The 21395-nt window shown below is 37.9% G+C and overlaps 2 protein-coding genes across 7 annotated transcripts in view; one reads left to right on the plus strand and one right to left on the minus strand.

Annotated features, from left to right (window-relative positions):
- MARCHF7 (membrane associated ring-CH-type finger 7) overlaps window positions 1-21395 on the plus strand; it is a 90163-nt gene that overhangs the window by 57241 nt on the left and 11527 nt on the right. For all 3 annotated transcript variants that reach the window (XR_008426166.1, XR_008426167.1, XM_053918716.1), the window contains exon 9: window positions 13991-14099. The gene's annotated coding sequence lies outside the window, so the exon portion shown is untranslated. Of the gene's footprint in view, window positions 1-13990; window positions 14100-21395 lie in introns of those variants that run through there.
- Window positions 1-21395, minus strand: part of LOC112322194 (CD302 antigen) — a 145526-nt gene that overhangs the window by 6836 nt on the left and 117295 nt on the right. For 2 of the 4 annotated variants that reach the window (XM_024579810.3, XM_053918715.1), the window contains 4 exons: window positions 18196-18306; window positions 6024-6140; window positions 5250-5423; window positions 3192-3218 (listed from right to left, as the gene is read on the minus strand). In XM_024579810.3, the coding sequence (XP_024435578.2) occupies window positions 3192-3218; window positions 5250-5423; window positions 6024-6140; window positions 18196-18306 (429 nt within the window). Of the gene's footprint in view, window positions 1-3191; window positions 3219-5249; window positions 5424-6023; window positions 6169-18195; window positions 18307-21395 lie in introns of all 4 variants that reach the window. The other 2 variants (XM_071220659.1, XM_045187382.3) reach the window with 1 other exon arrangement.

Raw genomic sequence — 21395 nt, forward strand, 5'->3', positions numbered from 1 at the left:
TTTTATATTTCTACCAATAGTATACAAGGTTTCTACTTCCTTCATATTGTTAAAACTTACTTTCTGTTTTTTAGATAGCCAACCTAGTGTGTGTGAGGTTGTGCTGTGCTTGATTTTTTTAGATGTTACATGTTTCTCCAATAGAGGAGAGAATTAATACGCATGGACTTTTAAACACTCTTCTTTCATCATAGTTGTTATATCAGGGCAAGCTACAAACAGAGAAAATAGTCAAGATACACATACCTGAAAAAGGACTTGTAGCCAGAATTTTTAAGAATAAACTACCAATAAGTAAAGCGAACTAGCCCTGACATGTAGCTCAACTGGATATCATTCTTTTGCAAAGCAAAAGGTTGCTGGTTTGATTCCTGGTCAGAGCACATACCTGGGTTGCATATTTGATCCCTGGTATGGGCATGTGTGAGGCAATTGGTGTTTTTCACATGATGGTTCTCTCCCTTTATTTCTCCCTCCCTCCCTCCCTCCCTCTCTAAAAAAATAAATGTTTGAATAAGAAAAAAAAAGGAAGCAAGCCTCACAAAAAAATAAGAGCAAAAGAACAGGCATTTCATAAAAAGATATCCAAGTGGCCGATAAACATGTAAAGGTGCTCAACATCATTATTAATCAGGGATAGGAAAAAATACTACAATAATCACGCACCCATCTAAATGGCAAAAATTGAATAGGTTGACAGTACTAACATCCTGGGATGGATGAGCAAATGGAACTTGGTGTACACTAGCAGTAGGAATGTAATGTGGTTCCACCACTTTGAAAAATTAAGCAATGGTTTTCTACCCTATGACCCTGCAGTTCCACTCTGGAATTTTTTTAAACACCAAATTGTATTTTCTCACTGAACTCCATTATTTGTTTTTGTGGGAAATGATGGCAATCTTCTAAAAAATTTATCCTCAGTTATAATTACAATTCATGAAGCATCTGACTTAAGCACTTACTAAATGCATTTTTTTTAAAGCTACAGGTAGTGTATTTACATGCTTCAAAAGTAAAGCTATACAAGACAAACACTAAAGTCTGTCTCCCATCTTGTTTCTCCCACTCAAGGAAAATGAGAATATAGGTCCAGAGAAACATGAGAAATTTCATACACAACTCTATCATATTAGTGCTAAACTGCAAATGACCCAGATACCCTTAAAGTAATAGAATGGCCCTGGCTGGTGTGGCTTAGTGGACTAACTGCCAGCCTGTGAACCAAAAGGTCATCGGTTCAATTCCCATGCAGGGCACATGCCTGGGTTGTGGGCCAGTTTCCCAGTTGGTGGTTTGTGAGAGGTTACTGATGGATGTATCTCTCACACATCGATATTTCTCTCCCTCTCTTTTTCCCTTCCCCTCTCTTAAAAATAAGTAAATAAGATGTTTTAAAAAATAGTGGATAAAATCTTGCATATTTATAGATACTACACGATAATAGGAAAAGTACAATAGATATGCATTAACACAGATGAATAAAAATTCGTGACTGAAACTACTAGAGTTATGTTTATGTGAAATTCAAGGAAAGCAACTGTAATATATGGTGATAGAAAGCGTATTGGTTACCTGAGGGGTGGATGGGGATAGGGTGGGCATTTATAGGAATGGGGCATGAGGGATATTTGTGTGTGTGATGGAGATTGTGTCTTCATTTGAGTGGTAGTTACACAGTTGTATACACAAGCAGTTATCAGGCTGTACATTTCAGGTTTGTACCTCAAAATATGGAGATTAAAAAAATACCATCCAATTGGCAAAAATCCAAAAGTTTCATAAGACATTCATACATTGCTTCTGGAAATGCAAAATGCTATGGTATTGGTAGAAGTTACACCTCACTTTCAGTTTAGCAGTAACATTTCAGGTAATTCAGAAAATGCGCATTTATATTAGGTGACTGATTCATTGCTGTTACAAATAATGACTTGGATTCATTGTTTATAACAACAAAAGTTTGGAAACAACCCAATAGTCAAACTGGTTAAATAACTGTATATCCATACAATGGAAGAGTGTAGTTATAAAAAAAAAAGAAAGACCAATATATAGGTAATGATATGGAGAGCTATCTAAAATATATTTGTGAATAAAAGGTGCAAAATAAGTCACATCTCAATTTGCTTATTGACAAAAGAAGCACTAGGCAGTTAAAGAAGAAATGGAAACGGTGCCTAGTAAAGAGAATGGGGACAAAATGGGAGACAGATTTTTCAGTGTTTGCCTTGTGTAGTTTTCCTTTTAAACTATGTAAATACATACATTTGGTTGGCAAAATAATTTGTTCCGTACAATGGCTCTAGTAACTCTTAGTTGTCTTTAACTTAATTTGAAACAGTTTTGTTAGATTGTGCTATCACAGCTGTCATATCGGTTGGTTTTTTAAAAAACCAACATTGAATTTTAGTGCAGCCATGTTAACATTGAAGATAGAAGAAAATATGCAACATTTTCAGCATATAATGCTTTATTTCAAGAAAGGTAAAAACACAACTGAAATGCAAAAAAAAATAGATTTATGCAGTGTATGGGGAAGGTGCTATGACTGATGAGACGTGTCATAAGTGGTTTGCAAAGTTTCTTGGTATATTTACATATTGAACAAAGAATTCTTTGCTGTGCACTGTCTTATGCATTGGAAGATGTTTAGCAGCACTGCTTGCCTCTACCCACCAGAAGCCAATAGCAGAAGATAGCCGACATACTCAAAATATCCAAGTCAATAAAGTTATTGGTGAAAATGAAAACTGCGTCCTTTATTTTATGGAAAAAACTAAACAAACTTTGTGGCCAACCCAATATTACCTGTAGCTTTCAAGAAAAATGCATTTAGTAAGCCCTTAAGACAAACGCTCTATGAGTTGTAATTATAACTGAGTCGAAAATTTTTTGAACAAAAGATATAGTCATTTCCCACAAAAACAGATAATGGAGTTAAATGAGAAAGTAAAATTTGGTATTTTAAAAAAATGTTCATTTCATAACTAACTTGGAGTTAATTATATTTAAAATGTCAAGTCTTAAACTACTAAGCTAAGAGACCTTCATACATTTGTATAAAAGTTGTTCTGCTTAACCTTATGTCAAATAATTTTTTAAAGGGTGTCCTTAGTAGTACTTTAACATGCTAGATTGTTAGCACATTTGTACTTATAGAAAAATTTTAACAAAAGACTAATACTCACCTGATAAATATTTCTTTTCATATGGAACTAAAATACAAAAGAAAACCAAAATTAAAATTTAAGTATGCTTTATTCTAAGTTTGCCTTTAAACACTTTCAAAGCAGTTAAAAATGAACCCTTTAATAGCTCAGTAGGATCCACATTTCTATTGCTTTGTATTGCATATGTTATCTGTTTCAAACTTAGTTTCTTAAAAAAGATGTAGAGGTCTGATAAGATGCATTAGCTTGGTTGGTGGAAAAAGACTGAGGGAAATAAGAGGATTTTGGTTGGAGAGTCTAGAAAACACAGTAAAATTAAAATACACATTTGTGTACCTCATTAGTACCGCATTTTTGACCTTACCTTATTAGTGTGCATTTACTCATGCTTTCTGATGTTTCAACGTTATAGTTAAAAATTCGATTTATGTAATGGTGCCCTGAGGCACAGTAAATGACCGTATATTTTAAAAATCCAATAAATAATGGAAGTTAAAGGCTACTATCATAAAACTATGACATTTTATATAATCATTATAAAACTGTAGTCAAGAACTCTGCTGAAGCAAGTAAAAAATATCTCCCATATTTTGCTGTGTGTAATACGCTCCCACATTTTTGTGTGCATGGTGCACAGGGTATTACACCCATGGCATGTGATCATTATACCCATGTATAATGTGCACCCTTTTTTTTCCCTCAAAAACTTGGGCAAAAGGTGTGCATTATACATGGCAAAATACAGTACTTCAGAGGTAAAGAAAGGAAATAAATCAGAGGAGGTGTATAGCTTCGGTTTACAGTTAAAGTGGAAGGAAATACTAAATGCAAAGTGAGGAAGTGGCTGTTTTATGTTTCAAGCACTCCAGAATTGTATTTTGAAATTTTAACTGCCTTAAATGAGAGAACAATTCTTTCTAGAACTTACAACAGATTTCATGTAATGTTTTAATAATAACATCAAAATCTTGTGGTTCAGAATTATTTTTGTTCACTAGGAAATAGTATGATGGGTCAAAAGAAAACATTTTAATCCAGAATAAATTATAAACTACAAAGCAATTTTTCTTTGCCAAAAGAAATCAGTTCTTGTACAGAATCAAATTATTTGTAAACTCCCATTAGAATCCTGGAATAATTAGAATTCTGGAATCAGACATGATTATTCACCACTTCCACTGTTCAGTCAAGTCACATGTAAAGAGGCTATGATACTGAATACTTTCTTTGGACAACAGAAAAAAAAAAAACAACTGACCTCTTCAGAGCTCTAAGAATAAGCAGATAGAATAAAGTACGTGTGGTTCACCTGATCTGGCCGTACCTCTGAAATGTAAGAGAATTAATATTTGACTTCCAAGAGATATGAGAACAAACCATCCTGATACTAGGTTGGCCAAAAAGTTCATTTGTTTTTTTTTTCTGTAAGATGGGTCTAGTAGTGTTTAGTAGTCTTTAATTCTATTTGAAACAATTTTGTTAGATTGTATTGTCACAGCTGTCATGTCAGCGTGAATTTTTTTTAAAACATCAAAATTGGTGAATTTTTGTGGGGCCATTTTAATATTGAAGATGGAAGAAAATACACAACATTTTCAGCATATAATGCTCTATTTACTATTTCAAGAAAGGTAAAAAGACAACTGAAACACACACACAAAAATTGTGCAGTGTATGGAGAACGTGATGTGACTGACCAAACATGTCAAAAAATGGTTTGTGAAGTTTTATGGTGGACATTTCTCTCTGGATGATGCTCCACGGTCAGGTAGACCAGTTGAACTTGACAGCGATATAATCGGGACATTAATTGAGAAAAAAATCAACCTTATACCATGCAGAAGATAGCTGACATACTCAAAATATCCAAGTCAATAAAGTTACTGGTGAAAATGAAAAATGTGTCTTTTATTTTATAGAAAAAAATACAGACTTCGTGGCCAACGCAATATATATTCTGGTCTTATATATATTCCCTCTCTTAAGGCATACTTAAAGAAAATTATTTCAAAACCAGACCTACTTCCCTCCCTTCCCCGCAGCTTAGATTGGAAAAATGCCTTTAATGATACTTACTAGCTGCTTTACAAAGGGTTCCTTGCACAGAAGAAACTTCACAATTTCCTTTTTTCCATTCACCAGTCGTGGTTTGCAAAAAGGCACAGGTGTCAACTAGATCCTCATCATCATCTTGGTCTGTCCACTTATGAAATGTCATATTTGAATTATCAAACCACTTGAAACTCGCATCTGTCAGTTAAGAATATCCTTATCAGTATAAAAGCCGAAGGGTCTAGGATTAAAGGTGGGAAGCTACTAAGGCGTGCCTAGTTCAAAGGATTGGTTGTAGGATTTAAATTAGAAGAGGAATATATCCTGTGCACAGGTAAATTAAAAGAATTGGTTCAGGAAGGTTCTGAAGATCTCATATTTGTAAAGAAAAAAATATTTTATGGAAAAGGCCAAGAAGATAGTTAAATTATTAACAGTAACCTTCATTTCATTTAGAAAGTAATATATATTTTCTATAGTAACAATAAATATATTTACATGATATATATAACTTTTATAGTTGTCCTTCTGTATCCTATTAATCATTGACTCTTAACACTGATTTTTATAAGCCTGCCATATTACAATACTGAACCCAGAACCATATTTTTATCCAGACAAAAGAATCAACTTCGACTCTCACATGTGAAACATTGAGCTGCTTGGGGGAAAGCTGTGGTACTAGACGGGTGCATACCGAAACTGCAGTACCTGGAGACCAGAGAATCTAGAAGACAGTAGTCAGTTTTACTAATGTTAAGGAAAAAAGAGTGGTATCTCAAGATAAATATCACTTACCATCTGTATCATAAAACATGCCTAGTAGGATATCATCTGGGCCTTTCCATTGCTTTTTCAAAGTATCCAGTATGAAATCATTTTCTTCTTCATTGTGTATGCTGATCATATCTGCTCCTGAAATTATTTTAGGAAGAAAAAAAGTCTTCCCAGAGCCAAAAAAGTCACATGAAGTATATAAAAGTATGTATTATTAAAATACATAATGTTATACTTTGCATTTTTAAATTTAGCTTGAAAATATGCACATCTGAAAAGAATGTAATCATGAAAAAAGTAATATTATATAAATTGAACAAAAGCATTTTATACTGTTTCATTCACCTAGAGTTTATGATCTCATTTTCAGGAAAACATCATGGGGAGGCTGAGCAGTAAAACACACTTTATGTGTCTCTCTACTTTTTCCCCACTACTCACTCTCTCTAGCAATCATGGCACCATTTCACAAGGGTAGAGAGGAGTATCTCTGACCAACCCACACCCAGGAGAGCTAGAAAGTATTAGGGCAACTTGCCAGAACAGTCCCAAGACCTAATCAAGTTCAACTAACAAGCAGTGAAGCTGTGTCTCTGACCTGCCTCACTTAGCTGGCATTCATGCCCCTGCTGCCTGAAGCCTATTCCCATATTCTCCTCTGGTCATCCTTAGAACTATGTCCTGGTTAATGACAAAGGAGGTCCTCATTCTCACTGGGTAATTAATTGAATTTTCCTGGGACTCTCACCAGGATCAAGGGTAAAGAGCAGCAGCCATGTATATTCTTGTCTCACTAACTTTTTTATCCTTACAATCTATAAGTTACATAGCACCCTATAAATCGTAGCAGTAACTCCACTTTTCCAAGATAATTTAACCTTGTCTCTTAACCCAAAGGTTCTCTTGCCAAGTAAAAAATAATTCCACTGTCTTCATTGGTTAATACATACGAGAAAACACTAGTGGAGTTAGTTTCTCTGGTGATAATACATGTTTTTGCAAACTAAAACAGTGAATGATGACATCAAAGCTTGTAGAAAGCAGAAATTTGGTGGGGGGAGTACATCGAACCCCTGGTGAGGACAGAAATAACATCCTTTCAGCGGTATGTAGCTACATGAAGAATATAACAATGTTCCTAAGAAAATGATTTTCCAGTCTCAGTTATTACAGAACTAACAACTATTTCCCAAGGATAAGTTGTTTATCCTACACACATTTTAAAGTTAGTTTGGAAGCTCTGTGTACTACAATGAATTCAAGTACATGAAGGAATGAGAAAAAAGCCTTTCCTACTATTGAATTACATTATTCTACAATCATCCTGACAACTAAGGCTCCTGAAAACCTCAGTAGTTATACCAAGGTGGTTCTCCAAACTGTAGTCTCCATCAGCATCACCTGGAGAGCGTGTTAGCACAGAGCGCTGGGCCTGACACCAGAGTTTCTGATTCACTGGGGGTGAGGTGGGGCCTGAGAATTTACATTCCTAACAAGTTCCCAGGTGATGCTAATACTGCTGATACAAGAGACGACACTGAGAATTATAGGAGGCTTAAACAGCAGGCTAGTGTACTTATGGCATCACTCTAAAATCAATAATACTTTTTGTAGTAAGTTAATAAGTGGGGGAGAGAAAGGGTTCCTGTTATGTCCTACTATGGTAGGAAAATCTGTGTTAGGTTGTTGCTTTCACATCTTTCAAAAGAGGCTCAACCAAGAAATTTAATTACAGAGGAAAAAAAAAACTATAGAGCCAAAAACATCCCCCCAAAACATATCATATTGTTAAAGAAAAAACAACTCACAAAAGCTCTATTAAAAATAAAAAGGCAAAAAATAAATAAATAAATAAAAAGGCAAACATCTTAGTAAAAGAAAAAAAATTGTTCTCAAACTGAGAAAGGCAATTCACCCTCACAAAAGAAAATGTAACAAAAATATGTGAAAAATGCAATGTTACTGGTAAAGAAATGAACATTTAAAAAAATAAGCACATTTTCAGATTAAAAAGTGTCCACCTTGGGTGTAGAAAAATATTTAGGAACTCATAAATGGTTACAGTAAAATTAGTACAACCTTTTTGGAGACAATGTGGAGAGATAATCAAAAGCCCTTTAAAAAGTACATACAGCCCTGACTGGTGTGGCTCACTTGGTTGGTTATCTTGCCACAAAACAAAAGGCTGCTATTTTGTTCCCGGTCAGGGCACATGCCTGGGTGGTTGATTTGGTCCCCGGATGGGGTGCACACAAGATGCAACCAATCGATGATTTCTCTAGAAACATCAAGTGTTTCTTTCCCTCTCTTGTTGCTTCCATCCACCTCTCTCTAAAGGTAAATAAAATCTTGGTGGAAGTTCCACTAACCACCTACCAGAACAAAACTGGAATTACAACTGAAGTACAGATAAATAAATCATCCTGAATAACTAACTGAAGACTAGCTGGAGAGAAGCCTTATAACCAAAGACTTAAAGAAGGGACCACATCAGCATGAGACTGGTAGGAAGTGCGGAGGCATGAGAAGACTGGCTGGGCTCCCAGAGGCAGCAGTGGACGTTCCAGAGGGATGTTTCAGCAGGGTGGGAAGTTTCCCCTGAGAATTGTGAGGTCTAAACCCCAAGCTGGGCTCCCCAGCCTAGAGCACCAGAACCAGGAAAGGAACTCAAATAACATCCGACTATGAAAAGCAGCAGGGTTTTTGTCTACCAGGGAGACCAGGCTATAGACAGAAAAAGCTTCTTAAGAGGCCAGTGAACAAATTTTTCTCTGCAACCACTTAACCTGGGCTTCAGCATAGGGAAGGCAGAGCAGACTAGAGCTGTTAGGAGACATGGGTTGGTGGCTCTGGGAGAGAGATGAAGAAGGGTGAGCCACCAAGGTCCCTGTACTCAGTCATTCCCCATACTGCAGAAGCCATCTTTCTCAGGGCAGCACACTCCCCTCCATTTGGCATCAGCCTGGGAGAAAGCAATAGCACCACCCACAGAAATCCCTCTCCCCCCACCCTGTGGAGCTTAAGCCTGGCTGTTGAGGAGTACAGCTAGAGGACCTTTCAGTGATAAAGCCAAACAAAGCCGGCAGGTAGAGGCAGATCACTGGGAGCTCTGAGACTTCGGCTGACTCTTACCCACGGCCCAGTGCTGGTAAAAAGCCAGCCTTGCTGCACGACTTTGTTGTTTGTACACACAGACAGGCCTCGCAGAGGGAGCCACAAGCTGTGGATCACTGATAGCTCCAAACAGGTGGCCCAGGGCCAGTCCCAGGCAGCATCTAACACAGGACTGCACCAGAATCTTTGCAGATCTACCTAATACACAGAAACAAATACAAAGAGGCAGCCAAAATGGGAAGACAAAGAAACAGGCTCCAAATAAAAAACAAGAGAATTCTCCCAAAGTCGAGGTAAATGAAATGGAGGCAAGCAATTTATCAGATATAGAGTTTAGAGTAATGATTACAAGGATGCTCAAAGCATGAAAAAAATGACATAAAAAATAAAAAAGCAGTCAGAAGTAAAGAATGCAATATTTGAAATAAATAATACACTGGAAAGAATAAACAATAGGTTGCATGAAGCAGAGTATCGAAAAAGTGATTTGGAAGACAAGCTAGAATAAAACAGCCAAGCAGAGCAGCAAAAGAAAAGTAATTAAAAAAAAATAAGTAGAGTTTGAAGGACCTCTGGGACAATGTAAACTGTAACAACATCAACCTCATGGGGATACCAGAATGAGAAGAGAGTGAGCAAGGGATCAAGAACCTAATGGAAGAAATAATGACTAACTTCCCTAACCAGGTAAAGGAAAAAGACACAAGTACAGGAGGCACAGAAGAGTCCCAAACAAGATGGATCCAAAGGAGGACACAAGGCACATTGTAATTAAAATGGAAAAGCTTAAAGACAAGGAGAAAACCTGAAAAGGTATACAAGAAAAGCAGTTACCTGCAAGCAATCTCACATAAACTGTCAGTTGATTTCTCAACAGAAACATGTTGGCCAGAAGGGATTGGCATGAAATATTCAAGGTGATGAAAAGTAAGGACCTACAACCAAGGCTATTATATTCAGCAAAGCTATCATTTAAAATTGAAGGAAAAAGAAAAGCTTCCCAAACAGGTAAAAGCTAAAGGAGTTTGTTACCACCAAAGCAGTATTGCAACAAATGTTAAGGGGCTTGTTTTAAGAAGAAAAAAAAGAAAACCAGAATAAAATGGCAATAAATACATATATATATCAATAAGCACCTTAAATGTGAATGGTTTAAATGCTCCAATCAAAAGACATACAGTAGCTCAAGGGATAAGAAAAAAACCCAACACATATATATGCTGCTTCCAAAAGACCCACCTTAGATCAAAAGATACACACAGACTAAAAGTAAAGGGATGGAAAAAGATATTTCATGCAAATGGAAAAGAAAAGAAAGCTAGGTAGCAATACTTATATCTGACAAAATAGACCTTAAAACCAAAGCTCTAGTAAGACAAAGAAGGACACTACATAATGATAAAGGGAACAATCCAACAGGAAGATATAACCCTAGTAAATATTTATGCACCCAACATAGGAGCACCTAAATATGGAAAGCAAATCTTGAAGGACATAAAGGGAGAGACTGACAGAAATGCAGTCATAGGAGGGGATTTTAACAAGCCACTGACTTGAATGGATAGAGTTTCCAGACAGAAATTCAACAAGGAAACAGCAGCCTTAAATAGCACACTAGACCAAGTAGATTTAACTGTTACCTAGAGAGCATTTCACCCCAAAGTAGCAAAGTATACGTAATTTTCAAGTGCACATGGAAAGTTTTTGAGGATAGACCACATGTTAGGACACAAAACACCCAAATAAATACCAGAAACGAAAGAGGAGAAATAAAAACTGAAACCAAAGAAATACAAAAGACTGTAAGAAAATATTGCGCACAAGTACATGTCACCAAATTAGACAACCTGGATGAAATGGACAAATTCCTAGAAATACACAATCTTCCAAAACTAAAACAGGAAGAATCAGAGAATCTGAATAGACAGACTACACCTAGTGAAATTGAATCAGTTAATCAAAGAACTCCCAAAAAACAAAAGTCCTGGACCAGATGGCTTCACAGGTGAATTTCACCAAAGATTCTGAGAAGAACTAACACCTCTCCTCAAACTATTTCCAAAAAATTCAAGAGGAGGGAACGCTGCCAAGCTTATTTTATGAGGCCAGCGTTATCCTAATTCCAAAGTCAGATAAAGATACTACAAAAAAAGGAAACATATAAGCCAATATCCCTAATGAACATAGATGTAAAAATCCTCAGCAAAAATATTAGCAAACCAAGTACAGCAATGCATCAAAAAGGTCACAGAACATTATAAAGTGGAATTTATTCCAGGAATAAAAGCTTAGTACAACATTTGCAAATCAATAAATGTGATATACCATATAAACAAAATGAAGGAAAAAAAATCTCATGTTCATATAATAGATGCAGAAAAAGTATTTGATAAAAAATACCCAGCACCCATAATTTAAAATTCCTAAATGGCTACCCTGCTTGAACAAGTAGAGTTAATGGACATTGAAACAAGCAATCAAAAATCAGGCCACAAAGTTGCTGGGTGTTTTCAATTTTGTTTTGCTTTGCTAAAGAAAAGTAGTTAACACAGCTAACTACAATTGAGTTCTAGAGGAAGTCAGTCAACAAGCATGAATTACGCCTCTGTATAGTAAGCAGTTGCTTAACTGTGTAACATGAGTTAAGCTGGACAATGAACTTCCACCTTGTGGTTCATACAATCTATTAAGAGTATAGTAACATGTCTTTTCTTGGCTATCAGCCTCTAATATAATGTCTGTAATTGAAATCTGTGTTTATATCTAAGTATACCTAATATAAAGGTTTTTTTTTTAAGATATAAAATAGTTGTGGGGGAAAACTCATTTTCAGAAACTTGTAAGACCAGCAAAATTCCTATTATTCAATTTCCTTTAAATTAAACCAAATTGACATATTGGAAATTTTGTCTTGTTTTCAAAGAGCCAATGTTCAACACCACTTAGCAGGTAATTTTTCAAAAGGAAGCAATAACTATGTATTGCATACTATGTGGCACTTACTAGCATTAAGAAGTTCTATGCTGCTTTTATTCCTTCTCTAATAAATGAATATGAATTTTTATCCTTAACCAAGGACGTTTTTCATTGCTTTTACAGAGAGAGGAAGGGAGGGAGGAAGAAAGGGAGAGAGGGAAGGAGAGAGAGTGCAACATCGATGGGAGACAGAAACATTGATTGGTTGCCTTCTTGTATGTGCCCTGACTGGGAATCAAACACACAACCTAGGTATGTGCCCTGACCTGGAATTGAACCTGTAACGTTTTGGTCTATGAGCAATGTTCCAACCAACTGAGCCACCACTGGCCATGACACAAATGATTTTAATTAAGGTATCCCTAATATTATACAATTTGATATTCTTCCAAAATATTATACTGGTGGGTTGTCAGATTGTGTTTTTTAGATAAAGGGCATTTCTAAATGCTGGAGTGATAAATATGCCTAAGTCAAAATTTAATGAAACAATCAAGAGATCTTTTATCTCAAACAGTAACAAAAAAAAACCTTAGAAGAATCAAGGACTCTCATGTCACCATCATACATATTTCAGTTGAAAAAGATGGTAGCTCACATCACAGTTTGTTAAAAATCATTTTCTATTTTTTTAATTACAGTTGACCTACAACATTATAATAGTTTCAGGTGTACACTCTAGTCATTAGACATTATATAACTTAGTAAGTGATCATCCCAATAAAGCTCGTACCCATCTGACAGCCATACATTTTTATTAGAATATTATTCACTATATTCCCTATGCTGTACTTTATATCCCCATGACTGTTCTGTAACTACCAATTTGTACTTCTTAATCCCGTCACCTTTTTCACCATCCTCCCAACACCCTCTCTGTCAACTGTCGAAAAGTTCTCTGTATCTATGAGTCTGTTTCTGTTTTGCTAGTTAATCTATTTTGTTTTTTAGATTCAATTGTTGATATATATGTATATATATATTTTGCCAATTTATTGTTCATATTTGTTATCTTCTAAAATTTTTTTCTTCTTGAGGAACCTTTAACATTTCTTGTAATACTATTTTGGTGGTGATGAACTCCTTTAGCTTTTCCTTGTGTGGGAAGCTCTCTATATGCCCTTCAATTCTAAACAATAGCTTTGCTGGATACAGAATTCTTGATTGTAGGTTCTTGCTGATCATCACTTTTGACTATTTCTTGTAACTCCCTTCCGGCCTGCAAAGTTTCCATTGAGAAATAAGTTGACAGTCTTATGGGAGCTCCCTTGTAGGCAACTAACTTCTTTTCTCTTGCTGCTTTTAAGATTTTTCTCTTTGTCTTTAACCTTTTGCATTTTAATTATGATGTGTCTTGGAGCAGGCCTCTTTGGGTTCATCTTGTATGGGAAGGTCTGCACTTCCTGGACCTGTATGTCTGTTTCATTTACCAGGTTAAGGAAGTTTTCTCTTATTATTTTCCTAAATAGGTTTCCAATGTCTTGCTTTCTCTCTTCTTCTTCCAGCATCCCATGATGAGAATGTTGGTATGCTTGAAGCTGTCCCAGAGGAACCTTATACTGTACTTATTGGTGGGGGGGGGTTCCTTTTTCTTTATGCTGTTTTGGTAGGGTGTTTTTTGCTTCCTTATATTCCAAAATGCTGAATTGATTCTCAGTTGCATCTACTCTACTCCTGATTCCCTGTAAATTATTCTTCATTTCAGTTGCTATATTCTTCATTTCTGACTGGTTCTTTTTTATGGTTTCCCTGCCCTTTTTTATGCTACTGAAGTTTTCACTAAGTTCCTTGGCCATCCTTATAACCAGTGTTTTGAACTCTGCATCTACTAGATTGCTTGTCTCCATTTTTTTTAATCCTCACCTGTACTGATTTTTTTTTTGTTGTTTTTTTTGTAGAGAGAGAGAGAGGAAATGAGGAGCAAGAGAGAAACACTGATGCGAGAGAGAAACATTAATTGATTGCCTCCCATACTTGCCCTGACCAGGGATCAAACCCACAACCCAGGTATGTGCTCTGACCAGGAATCGAATCCACAACCTTTTGGTGTATGGGACAATGCCCCAACCAACTGAGTCACCCAGCCAGGGCTCCACATTTTGTTTAGTTCTTTTTCTGGAGTTTTTTTCTGTTCTTTCATTTGGACCATGTTTCTTTATCTCCTCATTTTGGCAGTTTCCTTTTGTTTGTTCCTATGTATTAGGAAGAGCTGCTTCCTTTCTCAAGCTTGTAGAGTGACCATATGTGGTAGGTCTTGTGTAGGATCCAATGCACAACCTTGCCAATCACCCAAGCTGGGCACTCCAGGTACTTCCTCTCCCTGTGGGCTGTGTACAACCTTCTGTTGTAGTTGAGCCTTTTTAAAGTATATTTTATTGATTGTGCTATTACAGTTGTCTCAATTTTTTCTTCCCTTTATCCCCCCTCCACTCTACACCACTCACCCTCTGGTATCCCTCCCCCTTCTTAGTTCATGTACATATAAGTTCTCTGGCTTCTCCATTTCCTATACTATTCTTAACCTCCCCCTATCTATTTTACCTCCCCCCTCCATCTTCCCCCTACACCTTCCCACTGATAACCTTCCATGTGATCTCCATTTCTGTGATTCTGTTCTTATTCTAGTTGTTTGCTTAGTTTTTGTTTTTAGGTTCAGTTGTTGATACTTGTGTTTGTTGTCATTTTACTGTTCATAGTTTTTGATCTTCTTCTAGTTCTTAGATAAGTCCCTTTACCATTTCATATAATAAGGGCTTGATAATCATGAACTCCTTTAAAATTACCTTATCTGGGAAGCACTTTATCTGCCCTTCCATTCTAAAGGACAGCTTTGCTGAATAGAGCAATCTTGAATGGAGGTCCGTGCCTGTCATGACTTTGAATACTTCTTTCAAGCCCCTTCTTGCCTGCAAGGTTTCTTTTGAGAAGTCAGCTGATAGTTTTACCGGCACTCCTTTGTAGGTAACTGTCTCCTTTTCTCCTGATGCTTTTAAGATTCTCTCCTTATCTTTAATCTTGAGTAACTTAATTATGATGTGCCTTGGTGTGTTCCTCCATGGGCCCAATTTCTTTGGGACTCTCTGGGCTCCCTGGACTTCCTGGAAGTCTATTTCCTTCAGCAGATTGGGGAAGTTTTCCTTCACTATTTGTTCAAATAAGTTTTCAATTACTTTCTCTTCTTCTCCTTCTGGTGACCCTATGATTTGGATGTTGGAACATTTAAAGATGTCCTGGAGATTCCTAAGTCTCTCTCTTCATTTTTTGAATTCTTCTTTCTTCATTCTGTTCTGGTTGGATATTTATTTCCTTCTTTTGCTTCAAATCATTGATTTGAGTCCTGGTTTCCCTACCTTTACTGTTGGTTCCCTGTATATGTTGCTTTATTTCCCTTTGTGTAGCATTCATTTCTTCCTTCATTTTGCGACCAAGCTCAATCACTTCTGTGCACATCCTGATTTCCAGTGTTTTGAACTCTGCATCAGATAGGTTGTCTATCTCCTCTTCACTTAGCTCTTTTTCTGGAGCTTTGATCTGTTCTTTCATTTGGGTCATATATCTTCATCCCAGTGCACCTGTTATGTTGAAAGGGGGTGGAGCCTTAGGTATTTGCCAGGGTGGGGTAACCCTCTTTGCTGTGTTGTGGTGCTGTCTGTGGGGGAAGGGTCAGAGAGGGAACTTGTTTGCTTTAGCCTCACTTTTCAGTGAACACTCCTGAGAGACTGGGAGTTTCACCCACCTTCACAATCTCCACAGTATTTTACAGCCAGAGGTTTTGAGTCTTTAGTTTCCTGGTCAGCCAGCCCCACCTACTTGTGGCCCACATGGTCCACAGCCTTGCCACGGGTCCTCCCTGCCCGGTTGTCCATCTCTACCCCTCCTACCAGTTTAGATGAATGTTTCTTTAACTCCTTGGTTGTCGGAGTTCCATCCATTTTGATTTTCTGGCAGTTCTGATTATTTATTGTTTTTAAATTGGTTGTTATCTTTCTTTTGGTTGTGTGAGGAAGCAAAGTGTTTCTACCTATACCTCCACCTTGGCCGGAACCGCTGCATGTTTTGTTGTAGTTGATGAGCCTTGAATTGCTGTTGGTATGTCAATGGGAGGGATTTACCTCCAGGCCAAACAGCTGCAAGGACTGGCTGTGACCACCAACCACTGTGGAGAATCAGCTGTGTAGGGGGCCACCAACAGAGCAAAACATACTTCAGTGGGGCTCTGGTGCCTGCTGAGTCTGCCCCTTAAGCATGTCGCTTGTATAACTTGCTGGATGGTGCTTCAATGTGCTCTAAAGCTGTCCACCAGGTGTGCTGGCTCTGTGGCCTCCTGGGAGGGGCAGGCCAAGGTCAGCTGCTGCCTATATTCTGCCCAGGGCCACCCAGCATGAGCGACAAAGCAATCTGCAGATGGTGTTACTTGGGCTGGGCTTGGAGGTGCCCAAGAGAAGCCAAGCTGTAAACCAAGGCTGGCTGCTGCTAGTTATGGGTCTGGGGTCTCTTAGTGAGAGGTATGCAGCATGCCAAGGCTAGGTGCTGCTTGTGAGAGATTTTAGGAACATCTGAATCATGAGTCAAGACAGGCCATTAGTATGGAAAAGCCACTGGAAACAGCTTGGGTGGGCTAGTAAGTTGGTTGGGATAGGGTCCCAGGGAATCATCAGGGCAGGGTGAACAGTGTGAGCAAGGCTGATGTAGACTCAGACGTGGCGTCTGCCCACTGGCTCTGTAATGGTGGTGGTGGGATCTCAGAAAAGGAACAATGGCCTCTGCCAGCACTGTTGTCTGGGAGAAAGTTGCCCCCACAGCCCTCACCCTGATGCCAGACAACTTATTTCCTCTCTATATGTTCCTGGTTCCTTTCAAGCTGCTACCCTAGTGCCTGAGCTAGGCACTACGTAGAAGGAGTAAATCCAAGAAAGTCTGGGCCCTTTAGGAGGAACTGCCTTGGATTCTAGAAGCTTCTGTCTCCCTTAGCCTCAATCAAGCCGGTTTTTACAGCCAGAAGTTATAGGGACTTTTCTTCCTGGCACTAGAACCTTGGGCTGGGGGCCTGGTGTGGGGCTGGGACACCTTGCTCCTCAAGGGAACCTTATCAGCCAAGATTTCCCTCCTGATTTTTATCTGCTGCATGAGTGTGTGGGACCCTTCCATGTCTCTGCCCCTCTTACCATGTGGTTTCTTCCTTAAATCCCTAGTTTTAGGACTTCCATTCAGCTAGATTTCAGGCAATTTTGAATGATAATTATTCTGTAATTTAGTTACCTAAATTTTGATGTGGTTGTGCAAGGAGACAAGTACATTCACCAACACTGCCATCTTGATTGGACGTCCACATAATACCTTAATTTTGAGCCAACGATGATCACAACAATTAGAAGCTTAACAACAAGATGCGCTTTCAGCTAAACCAAATATATCAAGAGCACCCAAGCACATCTTTTTAAAAAATACTATTTTCATTTATATTTTACAATGTGAAGTTACAAATATATTTCCCAGAGCACACTGAGCATATCCTCTAGTAAATAGACTTTTCTCATTTTTCTTTGATATAGACTTCTTTACCTTAGTCTTTACCACCATGGTCCTATGTGTCCTGACTTCTGTCCACACACGTGCCTGAAACAGCACTTTCAGGGCTGAATAACAGCCATTAAAGACTCTGGTCCTGAAGTCAGAGAGACCCTTGTTTGAACCCTGCCTCTGCCAGTTCCTACCTGTGTGACCTTAAACAAATAACTGAACTAAATGTCTTCCCTTGACGGAAGGAGGTTAATAATAAACTACTTAACAGGTTTCCCATAATAACTGAAGTCAATGTAAAATATATTAAGCACAGTGCCTGGCACAGAGCAGGCACATTAAATAGACACTGCTGTTGCTAAAGTTCTGTCGCTCTGCTAGGACTGTATTGTCTAATGACTGTCTTCCACCCCAAGAGTTAAATGTCCACCCAGTCCCACTGCCTGTGGCTTGCATATTGTAGAATAAAATTGTTGTAAGGATCCAGGTCAAAGTAAGCTACAACAAAACCATTGTTTTAGAAGACATTAGTGAAAACTATTTGCTGATTTCTGAGAGAAACAAAAAAGAATAAGCTCCTTACCATGGTCAGTGCACTGACTTCTGACATCCTCTAGGCTTTCTACTTTGATGTTTTCTTGAAGAAAAAGGTAACAACTGTCTTGGAACTGAACCCACAAGGATGAAGGACAGTCTAAATGGGAAAAAAAAAGAGGAAGAAACACTGTTAAATAACTTGAAAACAAGAATTTCGTGAATTCCTAAAGATAAGGATATTAGGCATTAGATTTTCATAGAAAAAAAAGAAAGGCAATTGCCCTTGTTAATTTAGCGCCTCCTGAATGCCATCTCGTGGCTGGGTAAAGTAACAGAAGGCACAAGGGCTTTCAGTCTTTGTTAAAATAAGTTGACAAGCGTGATAGGAATTTATTTTTCTCCATTGTATATATGGGAAAAGAGAACTGAGCAAATGATTCTCTTCTGATTTTACAGAGCAAAGTTCGAAGTCTTTGGATTGCTTAGGAATTCAGATGTAAATTACAGCATTATTGCCATGGCAACAAATTATTAAGACAATTAGAATTATAAACTCTCTTCAAAGTGATCTTTGCAGTATGCAGTAACAGTTCCAAAGTCTTAATTTTACAATATCTTTGTTAAAATTATACTTCCAACAACAGAGAAGAAAATACGTTTCTGGGTTATGAATATTCAGAGAAGTTTTCATATTGCACCGGAAAACAAGACTGATACTCTTATGAATGTTTTAACTTAGCACCACATCAAAGCAGACTCGTTGAATTGGTTCTATGAAACAGAACCACATCTCTTCCTCTACCTCTGTGAGCTAGAGGCGCATCTCCTTTGTTTGTATCTTGGTCTTTTCTGTCGCTATTGTTCATTAAAAAGGTATACCTTTCTAAGCCTTAGTCCCGAAAATTCATTATTAGCAATTAGAAGCAAAAGTAGGCCTATAAGAACTCGGTTTCGCTGTCCAGAATGGACAAAGGATGTGATGAATTCACTGAATTCCAGTGAATACAGGAGTACAAGGCATTAATCTTCCATATTCTCTCAAGTCTATATAGGGAAAATCAACTAATATTTTACCTAGTTTTAAGTTCTGTAAGTATTATCATTTTAACACAAACAAGTAGAAAAATGCTGTATTACAAAGATCAGAACTTAACAGTGAGCTATGTTAGTCTAAGTTCAGCGACCTTGATTTTATTAAGCTCAGGATATGATGGGGACCGTGAGCTCTCCCCCATACTAGACCTCAGATTCGCATACGGCACAGAGTACATGGTGAGCAAGCTAGAATATTTTCCAGGCTTCCAGCAACGTCTGGATAATGAGGTGTGGGAAGAAGTAAAATGTGTAAAACGTGCCTTTAAGAGGAAGAAGTGTGCATCCTGAACCATATCGCCCCTTTCCCACTGGCTGGAATGTAGTTAGCCAACTTTAATCCTGAAAACAGTGGAAACGGCCTAGGCATAACAGGAGGACAAGATGGAAGGATCCTAGGTGGAGCCATCATATCCTACTCAGGTGGTAACAAGAACGAAAGTAAACTTCTACCTATCAAAATCCACTATTAATTCAGGTCACTGTTTTAGCAGCTGGATCAATAACCTAATTAATACAATGGGCTACTTAAAATTATCCAATGTATGAGACCTGAGTTTTCCCCTGGCCTCATACTGCTTACTTCATGTAGTAGTTAAACCATGCCGGATGCATTAGGTGTTCCAACGTAGAATTTATTCTGTATTCAGGTTTTTTCTTTCCTGCTATTTTTTAAAATACTTGCATTACACATGTGACTACCTTGGCTTGAAATCCTAGGAATCTAGACCTTTCCTATTATGGTGGCTGAAAGGTATTTGAATAGGGATGTTTTAGCAACAAGCTCTTTCCTTTGGGAAAATGCTCTTGATAGAATATTAAGTAAAAATAATTTTGGCTATAAAATTATGTATACACTATGACCTCAACATTTAAAAGGCAACAAACTCCAGAAAGTTTCAGGAATTGGAGAGAACAGACACCTTTATAAGAGGAGGGTTCAGGGCAGCTTGAAAACTAGGCACTTGGTGGAAAGTCTGTGTAAGGAGCAGGTAGACCCTTCGATCCCCTTCCTGAGAAACAGCACTTCCCCATCTCACTTTCACGATACATCTCTGCTGCCTTCTTGGAAAGTCCAGCCCTTGCTCACAACAAAGGACTTTTGTTTCTCCAAATCCACTTCCAGATCATCAAACATTATTTCCTGTCTGCTCATCCTTTGAGGTCGAGGACTCCCATGTGCACGGCCTTCTCCAAGACATCACCACTGGAATTTATGTTGACTTCCACTTGAAATTTGATCACATGGTTCTTTCTCTTCTAAAATCCATCCAATGTCTGGGTAAAGTACCAGAAGGAACATGGCTTTGATGTCAAATAGACGAAGGACAACTTATTTCCTGTTTCCTCAAGGGAAAACCCCCCTCAGTGGATTGTTGTCAGCTTTAGGTAAGAAGCAGCAGAACTGCAGGGCATAGTGCCTAGTTCAGGGAAGGTGCCCAAACACACGGCTTTCATGTTATGTCCACGACTGGTGCCCTTCCCACTACACAGTGACCTTTCTGACAAGGGAACTTACTACTCTGTAGATCTCCAACACCGCAAAAAGTTCTTGGACTGTAAGAATTTAAAATATTTTGCTGAATGAATTCTCTCTCTTCATCCTTAAACAGCTTAATTTATCATCTCTTCGGCATCTTCAAACACCCTTTCCAGAGTCATCTTTTCCTTCTAGAAGTACAGTAAGTTTCATACCTCTTATAACTGGACCGAATTTCCTGCCAATTCTAATACTTTTAATGATAAGATTTTTAAAAAGTAAACGTTTAATTGAAATATACCATACTATGTGTAAGTCACAAATACACAGCTTGGTGAGTTTCATAAAATGGATACACCCATATAATTATCAAGATAAAGAAACAGAACATGAACCGCTCTTGGTCACCGCTCCCCTCCAAAGTCACCCCTGTCCTAATTTCTAACACCACAGATTGGTTTTGCCTATTTTTGAATTTTATAATAATGAAATCAGGCAGTATGTACTCTTCTGTGTCTGGTTTCTTTTGAAAAACAGTACTTTTATGAGATCCATCCATGTTGTAGTGTGTAGTCGTAGGGGGTTCTTTCTCATCGCACTGTTGTACTGTGTGGACTCATTCATTCTTCTGTTGATGAGTAGCTGGGTAGGTTCTAGCTGGTGGCCATTACAAG

Source organism: Desmodus rotundus, chromosome 2, assembly GCF_022682495.2.
Source record: "Desmodus rotundus isolate HL8 chromosome 2, HLdesRot8A.1, whole genome shotgun sequence".
NCBI classification, from domain to species: domain Eukaryota; kingdom Metazoa; phylum Chordata; class Mammalia; order Chiroptera; family Phyllostomidae; genus Desmodus; species Desmodus rotundus.